Below are 23,780 nucleotides of genomic sequence, written 5' to 3' on the forward strand. Positions count from 1 at the left end.
TTTCTCACCATCACATTCTAGTGCTTTTGTTTGAATAATAAGACAGGCTAGGGAGATTCAATGGTGAGGCCAAGGAAAAAATGATAAAAGGCCTAAATTGAAAACTGTGAGTACAAAGTGCAACAAACAGATAGAAGAAGAGAGCGTTCATTGTAAATTAGTTTTTATAGAAACCTAAGAATGATCATAGTGAGTTGACCCTTAGGCCATCCTGTCAGAAGTCAACACTGTGTGAAAGGTCACTGTGGGGAGGAAAGGAATGGTTTTTCTCCTTGTCATCCTCCTGAAAAATGAAAGATGACTTCCAAACTTCTCAGTTTTCAGTAGTTACCTATATGATGTTTTTCTCAGCATTAATTTATCTAAATCATTTTGGAATGTTTTCAGTCTATATTTTTAGTGAAAAATGAACTCTATCTATGGTTTTACTATTTGCGTTATGAAGGAGGACTTAATTTTATTTGTCCTAGGCTTATTATTCTTAATCTTTTGATGATTATGGTATTACCTTATATAGTGTAAGAATTGGCAGGCATCTTTCAAGTGGCAAAGAAAATAGAGTATAACAATGGGATATAATTAATCTTAAAATAAATACTTCTGACTCCCATCTTTTACATGTTTAATACTGATACTTCCTTATTATTAACTTACTGCCTTAGTGCATTTTAGAGCCTACCCTCATGAGGACAAGGTCCCACTGTGATGAATTTTAGAAAGACTGAAAGGAACATAATAAGTGTTCTGATATGACAGATGTCTCTCTTTTTAAAAAATATTTATTTATTTATTTTAGAGAGAGGGAGAAAGAAAGAGAGCACGAGTGGAAGGGGTAGAAGGAGAGAGAGAGAATTTCAAGCAGATTCTCCATTCAGCCCAGAGCCTCAGGTAGGGCTCGATCTTATGACCTTGAAATCACAACCTAAGCCAAAACCAAGAGTCGGATGCTTAACTGACTCTGCCACCCAGGTTCTCCCATAAGTCTCTTGAAGGTGAATTTTAGATTCCTAAAAATAATGATGGTATTCCTGGAGATGAAATTACTACCACTTTAAAACACAAATCGAAGGAGTTCCTCCAGTTGCTCATTATTTTGATAATAGTACTGAGTATAAAGATTGCCAGTATTCATCTTTAAAAGTAAGGTTACAGTAACAGTCATAGAAGTATGAGGGGAGGGAAGGGTCTACAGAATATAGCCCATTTGCAAGAAGGCATAGATATTGACAAGCAGTTAATTCTTAGTAGTTGGAAATCTCTGCTTTCTACTGGAAACCAACTATGTATTAACAAATCTACAAATATTTGGTTTAAGCCAGGAAACCATTCTTCCCATTTTACACATGGGAAGAAGTAGGCTGAGGAAGCTGATGACTTGTTCAGCATCAGACCTGGGATGTGATTGCAGTCCTGTCTGACCTTTTTGCCTTTCCTCATGCTACACAGATTTTCAAAACACTTCACTGGCCCATCTCTGGTAGTTAGGCTACTGGTTACTATTACTCATCATCAGTGCTGCCCAACGGAAATGTAATGTGAGTCATGCAATTCAAATTTTTGCTGTAGCACGTTAAAAAAGTTAAAACTCCAGTGGCATTAAGTGTAATAATGTATTTTATTTAAAGTAATCTATCTAAACTATTGTATTGGATTGAAGTATTCAACATGTAGTCAATATTTTTAAAAATATCAATGAGGTATTTTAGGCTGTTGCCTAAATCTATTTTATACTTGTGCACATCATAATTCAGTCACCAGATTTTCATCAGAAGTACTTGACTTGTGTCTAGATTTCATAAAATTTTACAAATAAAAAAGTGAATTGACATACCTAAGCTGTTCCAAACGTATTTAAAAATTTTTCTAATAACACAAAGAACTATTCGCTTTAAGTTTTAAATTAAAAAAAAAAAATACTAAACCTAAAAATTCAGTTTCTTGGTGGGCCTAGGCACATTTCAGATGCCTAATAGCTGTGTGTGACTAGTGGTCACCATTTTGGACAGCGTAAGCATAGACTGTGGGAGAAGATATTCCTACTCCCATGGTCATACACACTTACCATTTTGTTTTACAGCAAACAGCTGGCCACCAACCAGCCCAATAAAAAAAACATAGGGATATTGGTAGTGTTCTTACTCTCCCTCTCCAAAACAGGAGTTGATATCGGATGGGAAGTCATGGGCCCTTGTTATTTGTGTGTCACCTTAAGAATATCTCTGACTTCTCCCTAATCATCTGAGCTTTTTGGTGGTGGGGACCTTTGAGAGTGAAGGTAAACTTATTTAATGCTCAGAACTAGTGGCTTTATTTTTTACATCTATATTTATTTATATTTATGGGACGCTAGTGGTTTGTTCTCTGTCCAGGATTAATGGTTTAAAAAAGTCACGTAAAAACTGACTGAGAAAAGAAGATCTTAACTGATGGAAGATAAAGTAACATTGAGGTTAATGTGTCTTCGTAGGAGTTTTCATCAGGACTGTTCTCTCCCAAACTGGTCTGACCCAGACCTGGAGGCAGCCTGGTCACGGCTGGTTTATGCCTGAGTTAATGTGCTAATCAGACTGTGCACTTCCTAGGAGATGTTTAATTATGACATGCTGTGAGTTTTGGAATCTTAAAATTAAGCTAAGAAGAAGAAAAAAAAGTTCTTTTGAGGGAAGCCAAAACAAACACACGTACACATAAACTAACCAAGGAATAACCTCCTCTACCTTCCCATAACAAAATTTTAAATAAAGGAGTACTTTGATTTTTTAAGATAAAATCTATTTTTGATTTATTTGTTTTCAAGGAATGGAAGATGCAGTTGCTTGCACTTTACTAGAAAGTCCTAACATGTTGTCACTGACCCTGAGAAATATGGATTTCTTCCCTAAATTTTTTGAAATATTGGGCAGTTTAACTCAATATATTATGGATAGAAGCCCTCATACTGAAGTTCATCTATTTCTGAGTTGTATTTCTGATGTTTTAATAATTAACAGATATAATTTAATTGATAAGAACATCTTACTTTGAGAAGAGAATGTGTTTTATAGACCAGATTCAATGTGTTTTGGTTTTACTATCTTTTTCCTCCCAAACTAATGTTTATATATGGAACATTCAGTTTCAACCTAGTTATTTTCATGGTGCCATGATGAGATGTTTAATTTTTTTTGCTTTGTCTCACAATTATTATTATTTTTTTAAGGATTTTATTTTTAAGTAATCTCTACACCAAATGTGGAGCTTGAATTTACAACCCCGAGATCAAGAGTCTCATGTGCTACCAACTGAGCCAGCCAGAACCTCCCCACCAACAATTATTTTAGATCTACTGCACCATCATGAAGATCTTTTTTTTTCTTTTTTAAAGACTTTTATTGAGATACCTGTGTTAGTTGGAAAAAAGCTGGGAACATTTAGATTTTTTCTAGTCTCAGAGTGATGATCTATCTTTGGTTAATTATTATCCTTTAAGTGATTAAGAAATATTAACTAATTTACCCTCTCAAATGTTCTAGAAGTTATATCATAATTGACAATTTTTGGATACAGAAATCTGATGTCCTGTGAATTTGTTAAGGTCAGAGATTAGACTGTCTGTGCAAATGCACCTAGGATTTTAAATCAGTATTGGTTTTCATAGCTGACCCAAGCAGCTTTACTTCTGCTGAGAAGGAATATATACCATCTATGAGTTTCAGAAAAGGCTTGATCATTAATTCTTTTCATTTATTGCATAAAATATAAAAGCAGCTAGATTTGCCTAGGCATGCAGTGTGTTTCAATTCAGGGGATATTTTTTAACTGAATGAGTGATTTTTTGTTGTTGTTTGTTTTTATTCTTAGCATTCTGCTATCTGAAAACACTTCCTGTTTATTGGTGGGTGAAAGGACTTACCTTTACCCTTGATGCAATCGTTATAGTCTTAATCCTTTTACAGTATTGGAGACTCAGGATTTTAGACTTGGAATTAAGCTTTGTATCTTTACTTAGACTTCTTCCTCATTTTTCCAAACAGAAAGATGAAGTTGAAGTCATTTGCTCACCATCACCCACTGAATGAGTGGCTTGGTCACGATTCTGGTCTATAGATCCTCAGTCCAACAGTTAGTCTGTTATGATGAACAACTCTACGCACATACACATAAACAAATAAAACCCCACACTGTGTAGACCACTAGCTTTCCATCTTATGGGAAATGATACTTAAAGATGTTTAGCAATTTAAGAAGTTAAGATAATTTACCCCCAAGATAACATAATTTTCAGCATTATAGTTGTTTTAGATTTGTTTCAGACAAATTATCAAGGAATTTTTTATGAGACTTATTTTTATTTAAATTATTTCTGGTTCCATAATATTTTTTGGACTTAACAGCACTCAGTGTTTAACCTCTTTATTATATATAGCTGAATGTCCACTGCATAATTGTCTTTTATCAATACCAGCCAAAATAGCATAGAATTAGAAGGTAGAATTAATTTTAGAGAATTTCAAATCTACTTACTTCATTCTGTTATTAATAATATTAATAACATCAATAGTAGGTTATATTCATTGAGGACTGTCTAGTAAATAGGCTTTGTGTGGACTAATTTGCTTAAGATTTTCCATTCATCCTGTGGAGTAGATTTTTTTTTTTAAAGCCATTTATTTATTTAAGAGAGAGAACATGAGCAATGGTGGGGAGGGAACAGAGGGAGAATCAGACTCCTTGCTGAGCAGGGAGACCAACTTGACTTGGGGCTCTATTCCAGGACCCTGAGATCATGACCTGAGCGAAAGGCAGATGCTTAACTGACTGAGCCACCTAGGTGCCCCCAGAGTAGATATTTTTAATTTTCACCTGAGCAACTGCATTAGGGAAGTTCTGTGACTTGCTAGTGAGTGACAGAGGCAGGACTCCAGCCCACACATCCTGGTTCCAGAACTTGTATTGTTAACTATTGTGCTCTTCTGTCTCTATGTGACATTATATTAGGCTGAACTACATGAATTGCTGTTTAGATAAAGAATAATCAAGTAACAGCCATTTCATATAGTTCAACCTGATAACAACTATTACCATTTACTAATCACATAGTATATGCCAGATATAATTAGTTCTTTGCTCTTTCTTTATATAATTTCACTTACTCCTTTTATTTAAATTATCCTTGTAAGTAACAACCCTGGAAGATAGGAAGCATCACTTTTTAGGGGATTGAGAAACTGAGATTCTGAGTGGTTAGGTAATTGTCCCCAAGTCACACAACTAACCCCAGGAGAAGCCCTATTGGAACCCACATTTGTCTCATAATGAGGACCTTGTTTTCAATCACTGTGCACTCCAAGGGAGGTTCTGAGACAGATGGGATTAGAACTGGAATTTTCTGATGGGTCCTCCCACTGGCTGTGCATCAGACTGTCTATATGTATGTTTGTGTGTTTTTGTATCGATAAGTACTCGATCAGGAATCAGGGGAAGAATATTGTTTATGGATTATTCTTAGACCTGGCACAGACCTGTAGACCTCAGCCTAACTGGCGCCTCCCACGCTAGTTTGCTCAGGCGTCCATAACAAAGTACCACAGACTGGGCGGTCTAACCAACAAAAATGTGTCTCCTCACAATTCTGGAGGCCATATGCTTTATGCTTTCTCTCCCAGCCTGAGGCAGAAGAGCTTGAAGAATGACTGAATGTTATAGGGATCTTACGGTTTAATCTATTTCATTTAGCTCCTTTGACAGATGAACTTGGTGAAATTAAATGTCTCCTTTATCAACTCAGTCTTTTAATCTTAGTCAAGTTTTCTAATTCATCATGCTCAGCAATGTGATGATCTTAAAATTGATTTTAAAAGTGCCTAGGTCATACTGGGGAAGAAAATAAAATATTCAAAAAACAATCAAATAAAGATCATTAAACCGTGGAGCTAAATGGTTATGAGTTTGAATCCTAGCTCAGGCCTTTATCTCCCTTTATGATTTTGGTAAATTTCTATTCTGAGTGTAAGTTTAACTCATTTGTGAAGTTGAGTTTAAATCTTTCCCTCAGTTTAGTTGTGAAGATTACATGAGAAAATGTGGGTGAAATGCTTAGCACTTGGTACATAAGTACTCAGCAAATGATAGTTATTACTGTAATTAGATAGTGTTATTTAGCATTCCTAGTATTAATAGCACTGAATAGGATTATTATAAATTATTTATGCTTGTAAACAAAAATAAGAGCCAACATTCATTGAAATGTTCTCATGGACACACATTGTATTACTTTTTTTTTTTTCTTTTTTTTAGATTTTGTTTATTTGGGAGAGAGGCTGTGTGCGAGAGAGAGAGCGAGAGAGAGAGAGTGTGCGCACACAAGCTGGGGGGAGGGGCAGAGGGAGAGGGAGAAGCAGGCTCCCCGCTCAGCCAGAAGCCCTTGCACACTGGATTCCAGGACCTGGGATCATGACCTTGAGCCTAAGGTAGACACTTAATGGACTGAGCCATCCAGGTGCCCTGAATTGAGTTCTTTATACATTTTTTTTTTCAAAAGATTTTATTTATTTATTTCACAGATAGAGAAATAGCGAGAACAGGAAACACCAGCAGGGAGAGTGGGAGAGGGAGAAGGAGGCTTCTCACAGAGCAGGGGCCCTGATATGGGGCTTGATCCCAGGACCCTGGGATCATGACCTGAGATGAAGGCAGTATCTTAACAACAGAGCCACTCAACTAGTCCACAAGGTAGATTCTATTACATAAGGAGAAACTAACAGAAATTATAAATAACTTGCTTGTGGGATAAAGTACCAAGGATAAAACCCATTATATAATAGGTGTTCCCCCAGATGCCAATTTTCCTCTTTCCTTCCCTCTTCTCTCCTTCATAGCCACACGTGACCGTTCACCTAACTGAAACATGATGAAACTGTTCTACGTATCTCAGAGTGTCATGTTGAGTATTAGATGATACAGAGGATAGGAAAGTACTTTGAATAATTGAAAACATCATGGATGTGAAAAGTAGTTATCCTTTACTGTTGCTGCGTCCTGTCTTTTGTCCCAGCTTTTAAGGCTCCAGCCATGGCACCATGACAGAGCTCCTCCAGGGGTCAAAAGCAAAGTCATGGAGAAAGGAATGAGGGACAAGTGTCAGATGGCCTTTCATATTCAATATGCATTACATTTACAGTATTGACTCTTGGAATGAGATCTTGATGGTTTGTGACATGTTGTAATTAATAATTTGTGCTAAGGCATGAACTTAGCCTTAAGACTTAAGCCTTAAGAACTTAAGACTGAGACCTTAGTAGAAGAGCAGATGACTTAGGTGGGGAGTGGGTCTCACTTCTTAGTATCCACATTTTAAAGCAACTTTGTGATGTGATAACAAGCAAACAATGTGGTAAAAATAAGTGTGAAAATTGGTTTCTTTAGTGCTTTGGCAGTGAGACTAAAGAAAAAGTAGATTAAGGAGAAGATGGACTTTGCATGATCGATAGAATGTTTACGTATTTAGAAATTGAGAACTTGAATTTGATAATGACTTCATTTGATAAATGAATCAAATACAAGTTCTATGGGGAATTGGTTTAAATCACATGATTTAAGGGTTTTCTGAATTTGGGAAATTGTTAAAGGTCTTCGGACACATCCCAAGGATATCAGAGGTCTTCGATAGTTTAAGGCAAGAAGAGATGAGTGATGTACATAAAGTAAAAACATTTTATACACCTGAAATTTAAGAAGAAAAGTGGTCACTTCAATACTAAGATAAATATAAGAAATGATTTATGATGAATGCCTTTCTGACTAGATTCCTTTTTCTGGTGATAAGATGATCCGATAGTTGATTTCAAAGTGCCACTAATTTTGTTCCATGTGATCTTTGAAAGCTCAGGTGCATTGGAAGGATACAAAGGGGTAGTGATCCAAACAAATTTCTTTTGATTCTCTATGCTAATTCCCTCCACCCCCCCATTTCTCTCTCTTATGGGCCTTCTAATTACCTGCATAACTTGCTGTTACCTTACCTTGAATGAAAACGTTGATTTCCAGGCTGGTGAGGGTGACCCAAGAGAATCGTGGTACAAGAAAAGAACCACCCCTTGTGAAGATGCTGAAAATAGGGTGATAAGAATGCATTTACCTCTCACTGATCTCCTTGGGCCAAGTTGCTTTTGAGAAGTTACTTTGGGCCTTTGAGCTTTGTTAATTCTCTCAATTTGAAAAGCATGGACCCAAAAGCACATTTATAAAGTGCTTTGAGTCATGCAAACAAAGGTAAAGAATATGTTTTTATTCCCACCTCCACCCCGTCCCTTCTGCCCACCCCCCCCCCTGAATATCTAAAGGGAAAACTAAGCAAATATCATCAGTGGTCTATATTAATGGGTTCCAGTTGGAAAAAAAAATGACTCATATTAAGCCACAAGAATGCAGAGCTTCCATTGCATGTTCTTCCACTCAAGAAAAGGCATTTGCTGTTGGGCATTGTCTGTATTACATTTGTTACCTCCCATAGAAGTTCTCTGTAGGGTTGGAGCTTGGCTTGGACTATGTAGAACCCATCATTGAACTATTTTTGATCTCGTATGTTTTGTGAAACATAAGAGAAGGGGAAATGAGTCAAATGAACATCTGACAGGAGTTTACGATCACAATGGCTCTGTAGAGTTTACTTAATTTTGGTTTGCCTGACGAAAACTAGTCCTTGACTTGTACTGATTTTAAAGCTTAGACATGTTATTCTCAAAGAAGAAAATATATTTTGTTCAACCCACAGATTTTAGATTTATAACATTTGTTCAAGTCTTCTATGACACGTGTAAAAATTCTTGTAAAAACTGTCTGTTACCACCTTTTCCTAAGCATGTAATGATGATTAGTTTAAATTTCAAATATAGTTATACCTGGGAAAATTCCAAAGTTTAATGAAAACAATACAATGTAATGAACAATGAAAGTAAGAACATGGATTTTTATGGACAAGTTGACTAAAGTGGAAATCGGGACTTTATCTTATAACAAATATATCTTTAAATGATTTATTGAAAACTCCAAAGCCTTAAGTTTCCTCAATTTTAAATGGAGAATTATATTATGAAATTGAATTCCCTAAAAATTCCAGTATTGAAATAGTCTGACTTAAAAAAAAAAAAAGATGGCAGTTTTGCATAGTTTAACCTAGTATCTCTTACAGGCTTTTGTTTTGTTTTGAAGAGAGGATTAAGTAGGATGAGGAAGAAATGCGTGTGAGGCCTTCAAAAAGTGTGATTTCCCTTCTTGCTAATGGCAAGTTATAGTAGACTATGCTGGAGTCATTTCTTTTAGGCGACACTTTTGAAGTTAAGAATGTTTTGATGTTGAAATCTACTTGTAAATGGCCGCTAATGACAAAATTTCCAGCAACTAAGAGACATTAACTCCTAATTTCAGACAGTATATATATTATGAATTATTTAAAGAGATATTTTGCAAGTGGCAGTGTGTTTTGTTAATTATAATTTCAAAACGATTGAAGCTCACAATTAATTGCTTTTTAACTGGTAATGGTTTTCAAGTTCTATCTCAATTTTTTGGCCTTTTAAAAGCTTTCTGTCAAACCAACCAAAGATTGAAGTACACACAAAGAGAGCTAGTTTTAAAGGACATTAGCAGTGACTCTTTGTAAAAACAAAGAATATAAAAAGCTATGTTTTGGATTTCAGGTACCGAGTATTTAAACATGTATCTTAGTTCGTAGCCGACTGCCTTCCTGGGCCTTTTCCTTTCTTCATCATTCATTTATTTATTAATTAATTGTGTAATTACTCCTCATTCTCCAAATCCCCAGTTCCTTTTTCCTCCCGACAACAGGAACATTTTTAACATGCTGACATGTATCCTTCTATTGTTATTTTATTTGCATGTTTCTTTGAATTCACCCAAATGGTATTATGCATAGGCTCATTCTGTTTCTTGCTTTTTTTCCATCTGGTATTAGGTTTTTAAAGTCTGTCATGTGACTATGCGGTTCTTTGGGGTTTTGTTTCTAATTGCTACACAGTATTCTGTGGTTCCCATCTGCCACAGTGTACTTGCCCATTCTCCCAGAAAGAGACCCTTCGATTTCCTCTGATTTCCTATGACTTAATCATGACTTATGACTTTATCACGACTAAACATCATGATAAACATAAAGCATATTCTTAGAGTACAGATATTATACATTAGTTTCCTGGTTTTGTGATTTAGAAACTTTGCCCAATCCCTGGAGGACAAGTAATCTGTTCATACTGTAACAAAAGTACCCATTTTTGTTAGGATATTTCTATATACTTGTTATAAAGGCTTTTAGTGACATTGAGATGACATTGGATGTGATCACACTTGGTACAACTTTAAAATTGATATTCAGTTGTAACTGGTTTTCAGTGAGAAGTCTAAAGATTATTGGATAACTAAAGGGAAGAATGCAGCAAGTATTTAAAGTTATTATTTGATTTCTGTATTCCCACGGTTTTTTCCTTATGTCCTTATTTCCACATGATATTAACCATTTAAACAAAAAACCTATCCATATAAACAGTTACAGTAAAAACAGTATTACAGTTATTATTAATAACACATATAACATCAGACTTAGAAATAGAGGAAATGGCGGGGGGCACTGGGCGGTATAGTCGGTTAAGCCTCCAACTCTTGGTTTCTGCTCAGGTTGTGATCTCAGGGTCCTCAGAGGGAGCCCTGTGTCAGGTTCCTTGCTCAGTGCAGAAACTGCTGAAGTTTCTCTCTCCCTCTGCCCCTCCCCATTGTGCTCTCTCTCTCTCAAATAAATTTAAAAATCTTAAAAAAAAAAAAAAGAAGAGATATAGGAAATGGAATAAATATAGAAGAAAACATGAAAAGGATAGGTGAATAGAGTGGAATGGATTGCAGAAAAGTAAACAAACATGTCACAGCAATGATTCATCCAAACTGTCTGAGCTGCAAAGTGTAATATAATAGACAACTATATGGACCCAAAGACCAAGCAAGGTTACGAAGGTGGTGGGATGGAGTATGCTTGGAAGGTTATTTCTTTTCTTTTCTTTTTTTTTCATGGTAGCATATGAGGGTTTTCTTTATTAATACTTTAATATATGTAGAAATACTTTATTTTTTTTCTCTGAAATGCTTTGGTAAATATTTTAAGAGCACATAAGCTGACCAAGCTGTAAGAAATGTGCGATGCTCTCTGTCACAAGGGAGCTGTGGTTTGGATGCAACTTAAGTTGCAGTAGTGTGCAAGAATCGCTGTCTCTTACACCCTTCCATTACCCTGGTAGTTCTGTTCATTACTTGGAATCCCCCTTTTCCTTGCCAGCTATAATTCACTTCTTATTTCCCCTCTTCCCCCCACTCACACATTTCCCCTCTTTCCTGTTCCTGTCCTGTTATATCCTAGTCCGTTCTATCCTGTCCAGCCTCGTCCTATTTCGTCCTGTCCTGTCTTGTCCTATTCGGTCTTCTTCTGTCCCATCCTATTCTGCCCTTTACTGTCATGTCCTGTCCTATCTTATACTGTCTTATTGATCCTGAACTTGAAGTAAATATCTTCTTGTTTATCAAAGGCTGGAAAAAAAAGGGCCCAGTAGCTTAATGTCCTTCTTCTGGAAACTATCACCTTAAGCCATGGAAATATTTGCAAGATAATTTATAAAGTTTGTCATGGATTTTTCAGTATGAAAATAATGCATCCAATTAAGAGGGAAAATGGACAAATGCACAAAAGTTGAAATAAAAGGAAAATTGCCTTTCAGTATTTGCTTTTCAGTATTTTAAGATAATATTTCTCCTCCAATTGTACTTCTAAGACTTTCCCCCCATTCCATTTTACTTACAAAATAATCTTTCTTGTGACTTTCAGGCTTATTAAATCTTTTTCATATTTGTTATAGAAAATGGGAGGAAATGCAAAAAAAAAAAATCATCTCAGAACCCACACTTAACCACCATTAACATTTTGGTTATTTAAGTAAAAGTTTTTTCTTTTTTTTTTTTTTAATAATATGATTAGAATAAACAGTTTTATATTCTTCTTTTAACATGCAGCGTTAAATATTATATTAGGTTTATTTCTGTTATATTATCACATATAGTTCAAAAATACATTTTTTATTTTTAATATTTCATTGAATAAATACAAACATACATGTTGCAAACACTCCCCAAATTTCGGACATTCAGATGGTCTCTATTAACCCAGAAAATGCTATGAAAAACATCATTGTGTAGAATACCTCCTTTGTTTGTATAATCATGTCCTTTGGATATGTTATTAGAAATTCAAAGTGTATTAACCCATTTAATTTTATTTATTGCAAATTTTCATTGTGATCTATCCATTTAGTTTTTGGTACTTAATTGGTAAATTCATTACATTTCAAAAGAAACACATGCTTCTCTGTACATTGAATACTGATGTTACCATAGAAAAAAATTAGGAATTCTCCTTTATTTCTATATAATCTATGTTATATACAGATACACATTTTGCATGTGCATATTATTAATTCATTTCCATTATACAAGTTTAACTTATTTTCTGTGGCTAAAGACTGTCCAATAATGTAGAGATAATTTTTTTCATTTCTCTACTGTTAACCAATTTGTTCCTAGTCTCTTTGTTTTTAATCACATGCCATACTGCAGTGTATCCTTATAGAAATTTTTATGTACACTTGGACAAGTATTTCTGTATGCCACTTTATTTTTTTAAGAAATTCCAAAGCAAGGGGGATGGAAGGGTGGGGAAAAAAAAAAAAAGAAATTCCAAAGTGAGATATTTTGGACCTATTAAATGTTAGTTTTTTTAGGGAATAAAAGATTATTTTTGATTTATATTTCCTCTCTTATACCTATTTATCATCTTACATTTGATGTAATGCCTTGTTCTACCAGGAGATGAACTAGTGTGGACCACTGTGTGCTGACCAATTAAACTCTGAAGAATTTGTTGGAAGAGTCTAATGCTTAGAAGTGTATGCGTCAGGAGCACCTGGGTGGCTCAGCGGGTTAAAGCCTCTGCCTTTGGCTCAGGTCGTGATCCCATGGTCCTGGGATTGGGCCCTGCATCGGGCTCTCTGCTCAGTGAGGAGCCTGCCTCTCTCTCTCTCTCTCTCTCTCTGCCTCTGTGCCCACTTGTGATCTCTCTCTGTCTGTCAAATAAATAAAAAAAATCTTAAAAAAAAAAACATTAAAAAGGAAAATGTATGCATCAGGAAGTTTAGGTGAATAGTTTATACCAGACAATCCATTCAGTCCATTTTACTGAGTACCTACTCTCTCAGCCATTTTAGCCATTTTGATACACCTAGAGTTTTCTCAGAATTAATATCTTATTGGAGACAGTATTTTTTTTTTTTAAAGAAAGACTAAGAGAACTTTAACTGGATTCAAAGTTGAAAGTTATAGTTAAAAGGCATGCTGAGTTAGCTAAGATTGCTAGTATTTTGAGGATCAAGATAGAACTTAAAGACAGTTTCATAGATTAAAATAATAAGAGTCGTTAACAAACAGGATTGAGTTCAGGAGAAATAAAATGGTAATGAGAGAAATGAGAGTAATGAGAGAAAAATCTTAATATTGAATATTCTGTAGTCACAGTATGAGTTTTATCTATTTATTAATTTTTAAGATTTTATTTATTTGACAGAGAGTGAAAGAGCACAAGCAGGGGGGGCGGCAGGCAGAGGGAGAAGTAGACTCCCCACTGAGCAGGGAGCTGGACACGGAACTCGATCCCAGGACCCTGGGATCATGACCTGAGCTGAAGGAAGACACTTAACTGCCTGAGCCACCCAGACACACCCACTGTATGAGTTTTAATATATGTTGTTAAGGATAGTTTGATTACAAGACTAACCAAATGAGGGTGTACCATTGCTTTGACTGTTACTTCCTTTCAAAATTATTCTAGTATATCTGTTTGCCTTCCAAGTTTTAGGAGGAATGTTGAGAAATTAAAAATGGTTTAAGGATGAGGAAGAATGATGCAAGGTTTTGGAATGATTGTTCCTGATGAAGAGTAGCTGAGATGTGACTAAATAAATATCCTGTAATTGTGATCAGATGTGCTGGACCTGTGACGGAAGAAAAACAGGGCCTGTCTCAACTTTCTAGCCAACCATGCTCTCCAAAATACATGCCATTCCTTGGTGCCTTTCCCTGTGCATGGCAAATTTCTGTAGGAGGAGGAACTGTAACAATGACATAAAAGCAAATGTGCTGTAATTCTTGAGACCCTTGTTCTTGTGCTGTGGATAGGAGTAGATTATAAGAGATGAGCATGAAAATCTATAGAAATATAATGGGTGAATTAAAAAAATCCATTTTTTCAGCTGAAGAGATCAAGCCATTTTCATTTGATTTGTTTTTACCTTTTAGAATAGTTCTACAGGAGAAAGTGGAGCAAGTTTTGACTAGTGTTTTGTTAAGTTCTCCAATTCTAGGTTTTGGAGACAATAACCTTGGTAGGGGTCACAGGTATTAAGTGTGATAAAAATATGCTTTTTAATGTGGTGATCTGTTTAGTAGATGGCATTGCGTGTAGAAACCCATGAATGTATTTAATGTAGTTCTGGATCTCACTTAGGTTGAACTTCAACTTTTGCAGACAGACTCATTGTTTAGAAGTGAATCTATTCTGCTCTCTGGGTTTTTAGCACAGGAAAGACAAGATAGACAAAATCTAGACAGAAATACCATGTTACAATCTTGCTTTCTTCTTGTCTAAGAACTGTATTTCTTTCTTTCTTGTAATAGACTTCTAAGGAAGGAGTACATTCCTACTGAAAATGGAAGAAAGTTTACTTCTAGAAAGGATGGAATGATGAATGATGGTATATAAAAGGGAAGATCTGGGTTAAGCATAAGGAAATCTGCATATGAAGTCAGGATGGATTCTATTTTTTTTTTTTTTTTTTTGGTGGCCCCTTTAATCATATGGAAACAAAATCTATCCCCCACCCCACTCCATTCCTGGCTGCATTTTTTTTTTTTTTTTTTTTTTTTTTTTTTTAAGAACTGATAGCTTCTTTAGAAACAGTGTTTAAAAAAAAAAGTTTATAGATTGAAAGAGAGGTCAATGTGAGTCAAAAATTACATCATAGTTAAATTCTTCAGGGCAGTTAGTTGACAGAAACCAGCTAGGATCATTTGGCATGAACTATAGTTCATAATGGAATGAGGGGACATTCATGAATTTTTGGATATACCCCAAGACCACTGAATTGCTAGTTTATTTTGGAATTTTTTAAAGAAATAATTACTCCAATTATTATTAACTGCTTTCTGATAGTTCATGGCATGTTATTCATTATTGTTTTCATATGAAGCCTTATCAAAATAGGTAATCAACTTTTTGAAGTAACTTTTCATTGAAATGTCATTTTTAAGAATCATTAAGTATGATCCTGTCTGTATGAAATGCCTATCATATTCTTAATTCATACCCCTATTATACTATATTAATAGTGCACACTGAAATTTTAGTTAGGACCACAAGTTTGATTTTAGAGGGATATGGAAAATAAATTTTCTAATTTTCTGCCATGGACCATTTTGGTGATTATAAAGATGACAGAAAGTGCTTACTATTGCTTTGGAAAATTGTATGGACTACTTTATGGAGTAGTCTCTTTTTGCTCATGTTTCTGTCTCAATTCTACTTTTCTTAGACTTTCATTGCTAAAAGCATATTTTCTCTGAGGAGTATTTTTTTTTTTTTTCAAAATAATTTTCACTATTAATGAGCATGCACTTTTGAGGTCCCCAACAATAAGAGGCATTTTGGGCATTGCCACTCAGCAGTGCTTTCCACTTGCTAGCTTTTGGGGGAAAACAAGGAGATAAATAGGTAAAATATTCTAATACAACATCTCAAGTAGTCTAAAGGAAATAAAGGTTGGAAGAGGTGGAATGCCGTCCCAAATAGAAGAAATGACGATAAACACCATGAGCTAGGGACAGTGAATGAAGGTATGTGGTGAAAATTCAGAAGAGGAGCTTATTAATCTGGTAATACCTCCAGGAGCTGCATTAATTGTAAAAGGATGGCCAGTGAGCCCTATGGGATCATCAATTTGGCTTATTTACAGACTTTTAATATAAGTTGGTATAAAAAGTTTTGGATTAGATGACCTATACAGACTCATCAAAGAGCTACAGTGGCCCTAAAGATTTTTTAGAAGTGAGTCTCTTCTGCTGTCTGGGCTTTTGGCACAGGAAAGACAAGATACACAAAATCTAGACAGAAATACCAATTTAAATCTTTAAATTGGGCATGCAATTCTATCAAGTAAATCCTAATCTCAAGAATGGTGGCAGTTGGGGAAATGGAGGCAGAGTTTTCATTCTTGGGCACTATGGCATGATGGAGAGAACAGGTCTGAGTCTAACACTAGATGTAAACTACATTTCTTGGGTGATCTCTTTTGGTCTTGATTATTTATTTCTTAATTTCCAAAATGAGAACACTGAAGGATCATTTCATAGACTCATTCATTCAACCACCTTAAAGTTATTGAACACCCACTAATTGCTTAGGAATTTTCTTGAAATCTTTAGAATCAGCCAAGTGCAATAAAACTCATCTCCCATAGCTGCAACTAGAATCTTAATTCTTGGGGTGCCTGGGTGGCTCAGTGGGTTAAGCCTCTGCCTTCGGCTCAGGTCATGATCCCGGGGTCCTGGGATCGAGCCCCACATCGGGCTCTCTGCTCAGCAGGGAGCCTGCTTCCTCCTCTCTCTCTCTGCCTGCCTCTCTGCCTACGTGTAACCTCTGTCTGTCAAATAAATAAATAAATAACTCTTTAGAATCTTAATTCTTCAGAGCTGAGGATGGAAAAACAGGCTAGGAAGAAATTATTTGTAGGAAGGCATGCCTTAAGAACACCTACATTTTGAAACTAGAGCAGGTTAGTGGATGGGATTATGATAATAGCTTCTGCTGACTTTTTACTAGATGCTGGGTACCATACTAGGTACTAGATATACTTAATACTCACAATAACTCGTTGAGGTTGATGTATTGTTTTTATTTTATAGATGAGGAAAATGAGACAGGGTAAGAAAATCTATCAGGCCACACAGCTCAAAAAGGTGTTTTAAACTCGGGTTTGTTTGACTTTGAAGTGCATTCTAAAACAGCGATTGCCAAGCCTGGGTGTACCTCCTGGGGCCCCCTCTCCAGATTTAAAGAATGAAAATTTCAGAAAGTACAGCGGAGATGTGTTTATTTGTAAATAGTTCATCCAGTGATTTCAGTGTTCAGTCAGAATAGGAAAATATTCTGTAAAGAGTTACACAAAATGACAGGGAAAAGTACTTGGTGGGAAAACAGGTAAGCAATTGAAAGAGTAAGGAAGTATTACGGTTTGGAAAGTTCACTAGGCAAGATGTCTGGATTCACATCTCTGTTCTGGGGAGTGATGTGATCTTAGGAAACGTCAGATAGCCTAGAGGTGGGCCTGGGTTCTAAACTGTGTTTCTTCCCACAGCAGCATGTGAATAGTGGCAAAAAGAAGGTTGGGCCAAATGATGTGTAAAGCCCCATAAACGAACTACAATTTTGTGGCTATAAAATATGGGAGAATTAGGGGTTGTATAGGCTTCATTTGGTTTGAATAAAAAGAATCAACAAAATTGATCTTAATGAGTACAAATTTACATAGTTTTAAACAAACACAAAATGCCAATCCAGAATATAAAATAATTTGTTATAAACCTCTATGGTAATTTTTATTTTTTTCCTGGAAATAGTTGACTAATTGTTGACTCACTGAGAGGTAGCTACAGAAGAATGACCAGTTATTAAAACTTACTTTTAATACTTCTCCAGCCTTTTCAAAGCCCTTTAGACAAGGGTGTTGCATAGATGTTTACATGTAGAATGTCATATTCCCTCAAAATTGTTGAGAAAATTACCATTGGAGAGCAAAATGTTCATTTGAAAGTTAATTTACTAGAAAAGGTAGTTTGCAGGTCAACAATTTCAACAGGGTTTTGATACACTTTAATAGCATTGTCAAGAACCTAGGTGAATATGTGGAAAACACGAATGTAAAATTTTTAGCCAAAGCAAAATTGAGAAGGAAACATGTCAGAAAATCAGGTTGATGGGGTGCCTGGGTGGCTCAGTGGGTTAAAGCTTCTGCCTTCAGCTCAGGTCATGATCTCAGGGTCCTGGGATAGAGCCCCGCATCGGGGTCCCTGCTCCGTGAGAAGCCTGCTTCTCCCTCTCCTTTTACCCCTGCTTGTGTTCCCTCTCTCACTATGTCTCTCTGTGTCAAATAAATAAAATCTTAAAAAAAAAAAAGATTTTATTTATTTAGTTGTCAAAGAAAGAGAGAGAGAATGCACAAGAAGAGAGAGCGGCAGGCAGAGTGAGAAGCAGGCTGTCTGCGGAGTGACGAGCCGGCTCACGGCTCCATCCCAGGACCCCGAGATCGTGACCTGAACTGAAGGCACCCACTGAGCAGGCTGATCCACTCAGGTGCCCCAAGACGTGCATTCTTTTTTTTTTTTTTTTTAAAGACTTTATTTATTTGACAGAGAGAGAGAAAGATCACAAGTAGGCAGAGAGGCAGGCAGAGAGAGAGAAAGGAGGAAGCAGGCTCCCTGCCGAGCAGAGAGCCCAATGTAGGGCTCGATCCCAGGACCCTGAGATCATGACCTGAGCTGAAGGCAGAGGCTTTAACCCACTGAGCCACCCAGGCGCCCCACCCAAGACGTGCATTCTTAATATGACCTACACAATCCAGCAGGCCTCCCCCTTCTCCACGTTTATGTTGTAATCACCTTCCATTTCCAATCCAACCACGCTGAGCTACTATTAAATTCTCATATGTACACTATGCTCCCCTTTGCTGCATCAGTTCTCATGCTGTTTTTTTCTTCTGTATGGGTGTCTTTCTTATTTTTGAGTGACTTGTACTTTTACCCTCAAAATCTCAGTTCACTTTTCACTTAATCATGGCAACCTTCCTGACCTTATTTGGTTTTCATTTCCTGTTACATATGCTTATGCTCTGTATTTCTTATTCATAGCATTGATCATTTTAGAATTTATGTTTGATTATGTAGCTATGTGATTCGTGTCTGTTTTCCCTACTAGAATATAAACATCCTAGGAACAGACATTCTCTGTTTTTTGTTCATGATTAAACTCCTGGTGCCTTGGGATATGTGTATATCACAATAAATATGTATTGAGTGACTTATGTAAAGTGGAACTTACTATGGAAGCACAGAGGAGAACATTCAGAGAAAGGATGTGATATTGTGACCCCAAGGCAATAAATTATTTTTATATAGTGCTTGCATATTTTGGACTGGTTTTACTTTTCACAAAAGTTCTAAGAACTAGGATTACTGTATCATATATATTATATTAATTTTACAAATAAGAACATTTATCCTTAATTTTACAGAAAAGGACAGTTAATTAGCTCAAGATGAATAGTTATTAAGTAGTAGATTTAAGATAAGAAACCATGTATTTGAGATTTTAGGAAAATTGCCATGCACTTGTTATACCCAGATGTTATATTCTTTTATAACTTGCTTCAAATGGCATATGTTCTTATGATGTTCTTTGGGACTGCATTAGTTCAGTCTTCTCTAACAAAATACTGTAGACCAGGTGGCTAAGAGAATATTTATTTCAGTTTTGGAGGCTGGGAAGTTTAGGATCAAGGCGCCAACAGATTTGGTGTCTGATGAGAGCCCTTTTCCGGGTTTGCTATTTCCTGACATGGTGTCTACGGAGAGTTGTGGCCTCTTCCTCTTCTTGCAAGGACACTAATCCTGCAATGGGGGCCCGACTCTCATGATCTTATCTAAACACAGTTACCTCCCCCAAACTCCCCAATACTATGACATTAGATTTCTTCCTCTCCCTCCCTCTCTCCCTCCCTTCTTTCCTTCTTTCTTTCCTCTTTCTTTCTTCCTTCCTTCTCCTTTCCTTTCCTTTCCTCTTCCTCCTCTCTCTCTCTCTCTCTCTTTCTCTTTTTCTTTCCTTTTTTTTTTTTTCGACATTAGATTTCATATGAACTTGGGGGGGGCAGACATTCAGCCCATAAAAAGGAGTAAGCTAAGTTTTATTTGTATATACTTATCTAAAATATATTTGTGATTTTAAAATTGCATGTGGAATTCTCAGTTTATAATGTGCTAGAGTCCTTGACAGGTAGGCTTCTAAACGTGGAAGTAATACTGCCATCTAGTGACAACAGACTTGAATGAAGTTGATAGAGTAGAGGAGCTGTTAAGAGCTCTAGGAATGGTGACCTGAGTCAGTCACAGAGTGGACCTGGCATAACGTGGGGGCGGTCCTTTCTTTTTAGTGAACATTTGAGGTAGCTGATTCTTACAGTGGTCATGCGCTAATAGGGACTAAGTAAAACAAAGGCTCTTCCCTGTAGGATGTCACCCACATAGTAAGTAGATCACGGGGTATCCTGTGACTGCACCACTTGACTGGGACCTGTCTCCAAGTTCCTTACTTTCCCCATTGCTTCAGAATGAGGGAGTTTTGTACTCTGATAACCTAATAAAGAGAAATTCTCATCTTAGTTGAGAAACTAAGCATCTTCCGGAACAAGCATACATGAGGAAATGAGTCTTTGGTAAGACTTCCGGGTAGATTTTACAGCATCGTTAAGGAAGAAGTGGAATGCCAAGATAAACTCCATCTATCCTAAGGGGACACTTAAAGCCACTCTGAATTAGATTACTATGTGATTTAATGTAAGCACAACAATAAAACACTTCCAGGCATGCAATAAATGGTTAGAAAATTAACAATAGGAGAATTTTCTTTAAATCATTGAACTAGAAAAGAAAATTGGGTAATTTATTTGTATCTCTTAAGTCCTACACTTATACGAGAGATTTTTACTGATACATTTTAAATGAATTATTGTTCAGGTACATTAAAATTGCCGATAAAATTATCATCTAAAATCCCCTGAGTAAAATTTTCTTATCATGGGCAGATGCCAGATCAAAGAAATCACAATTATTCTATTTCTCTGGAGGCCTAGATAACAAAAACTCATCACTCTGAAATGATAATAGCTTTCTGCATAAAGTGAGAATATTATATTTAGTATTTTTTTAGATAGTCTAGAGGGGATTATTTCTATTTGTCTACTTACTAGTATATTCATTGCAATATATCCCTAAGGTTTTCTAACTCATGGAGTAGAAATAGCCTAACTGGAAATATTAATTACTTTTTATATAAGTCAATGAAAATTATTGCTTTCCTGACATGACTTATTACCCCATCTCCCCTTCAGGAGCAATACTTCATGTGCTGACAACTAACATTTTGTAACAGAGTTGCTATTTTGCCAGAGGTTAAGCTGGAAATCTCAGGAGCGTGAATAATTTTAAGATAAGAAAAGCATCTGACTTATACCTATTTCTTAGTCAATATCCTTAAACTAAAGTACTTTTATGTTTATTTTAGGACAAGAGGACAGATAAGACCCCATCTCTTGTTTTCATGTGATACACTATTTATATGAAGAATGTAGGTAGGAATAGACCAGATGACAATTTAGCAAGAGTTTGATTTTGAATTAGTTGCCAGAAAGTATAGCCTCCACACTGTGGGTTCTGATTCTTTGGAAAAGAAAATATCACATAATGTGGTCATGATTATCTTTGTATGGGACACCTCTGATCTGGAGCCCTCCTAGGTTTGGGTCACGGAAGAACACTAGAGGCGCAGTGCTCAAGGTAAAACCTGAAAGACGGGTAGAGTCAGTAGGGTGAAGAGCTGAAAGGCAGGCAGGCAGTGGTTTGGAAGAGTGTTCTAGAGAGAACACAAATGAAAAAGCTTTATTTGAAATTGAAATTGAAAAGAGGATTCAAGGGCCCCAGTGTGGGGGTCTGGAGGGCCCTTCCTACCCACAATGGTCTAGTGGGGGGCCCAACAAAAAATTGACTTCATGCCAGAAAAATGTACTCAGGTGTTTATAACACTAGTAGAAATGAGGGGAGACTAAGTTTTATGGCAGTGCAGAGCAGAAAGAGACCCGTTTCTTTTTGGGGTTTTTGGTGAGAGGGAAGAAGACAGTTGTTGAAGATTCTCAAAGATGTTGGGATTTTGGCATGATCCTTCAGAAAGAAGCAGAGTGAGGTCTGCAGCGAGTCTGTAGTCTGTCTTTGCCTTGACAGTGTTTTGACTCTTGCCTTATTCGTTCAGCTAGGATTGTGTCTAAGCAGAGCCTCCGCATCTGTTCTTAACCTCAACTGCAGCCTTATCCTTTTACCTGTGTGTCGGACGCTCCTGGCTTACCTTCGAGGATCCCAGAAGGTAAGAATGAAAAATCCTGGTCATAGATTCTAGGATCAATACCAAGTGGAACAGCAGCAAGTTAGTACTACTTAGTTTTCATGGTCAGACCTTCTAATAGACTGACTTCTGGCATCTGCTGTCATCTACCAGTTGATTGTATAGACTGTGTCACCTGCCAAGATGATCAGTGAGTTATTCTGCAATGCTAGATAGAGGCAGTTGGTAATAGAAATGGCTATTAATAGTGTTATCAGACATGGTGCTAAGCACTCCACGGAGGTAGGTGTGAATCCTCACAATGATTCTGTGGGTCTTGTAGATGAAGAACTGAGGCACAGAGAGGTTAAAGAACTTGACCAATGTCATGAGACTAGCAAAATGGCAGAGTTCAGATCAGTCCCACTTCTGAGATTTTGCCTCAATGAGATCCTGTGTTCTCAATTATTTAAGACCAGGTGAGCAACCTAGAAGCTAGAGCTCTGTGCACTTGGAGCAAAATATACAGTGACTGCTGGTGTTGGTGGCGATTTATATTCTTTTCAAACACATGCATGTTTTAAGCTGTGTAATAGTCTCGGAGATGTCTTGGTTAAGGTGTGATGTCATGTGTGATGTTATAAAATGACAATTAAAACTCAACAAAATATTTTTTTTGTCTTTGGTTGTCCTTGTGTGTGTGTGTTTCTTTTCTCTGTTGAAATAATAAGGCACTGCAGAATTAATACTGATATTCTAAAAGAAGTTGTTTGTATGAGGTCACTTGGATGTTCTATGTGGTTCATATGAGTGGATTTACTGCAGTAAAACTTTTCAAACTTTTCAGTAATTATATTTAGAAACTCTACTTTTAATGCAGTAATTTGTGGAAATAACTCTTTCTCTAGGTTGCCTACTATTGTAAAATGCTAGGTTCTGATTCCTATGGCTAGCTATTGGCTTGGTGTGAAGAAAGAGAAGAGAAACGGCAGGAAAAGTGCCCACCTAAGTCTCTCGGTATTTAAATAAGTCTTAAAGAGTGGTCCCCTGATGTGAAACATAGGTATTCAAAGATGCTTGACATTTTATTTCTTTATAAGATCAAGAAGGCATTTAAACCCATAGATGGAATTGCTTCATTTAAAAATCATCTTAGTTTTTGACTACAGAAGGAAATCATCTATATTGTACAACTCAAACATTCCAGAAATAAGTAATCAGTGAGAGTTTCTCCTAATACTGTGCTAAAACAACCACAGATTACGGATTTGGGGAAAGGCCTTCAGATTTGCATAGAACGCCATTATTTTTAAACAGCATACGACTATAGTATAGTTTATGTGTTATCCTTCTTTTACCTAGCCATATATATGACACATATTTCCATATAAATAACAAGTCTTCTCACATTCTCTGTAGTGGTTTAGGTGTTCCACTGATTAGATATATCATAATTATCTCACCAAGTTTTAATTCCTAGGCCTCTGTCATATTTCTAAAACTT

The 23,780-nt window shown here is 36.4% G+C and overlaps 1 protein-coding gene across 3 annotated transcripts in view; it reads left to right on the top strand.

Moving 5' to 3' along the window:
* The window catches only part of NOX4 (NADPH oxidase 4), a 172,659-nt gene that overhangs the window by 3,594 nt on the left and 145,285 nt on the right, over positions 1-23,780 (top strand). For all 3 annotated transcript variants that reach the window (XM_032356523.1, XM_032356524.1, XM_032356525.1), the window contains exon 4: positions 22,208-22,318. In XM_032356523.1, coding sequence (XP_032212414.1) covers positions 22,208-22,318 — 111 coding nt within the window. The remainder of the gene's footprint in view (positions 1-22,207; positions 22,319-23,780) is intronic.

This window comes from Mustela erminea, chromosome 9 (assembly GCF_009829155.1).
Source record: "Mustela erminea isolate mMusErm1 chromosome 9, mMusErm1.Pri, whole genome shotgun sequence".
Taxonomy (NCBI): domain Eukaryota; kingdom Metazoa; phylum Chordata; class Mammalia; order Carnivora; family Mustelidae; genus Mustela; species Mustela erminea.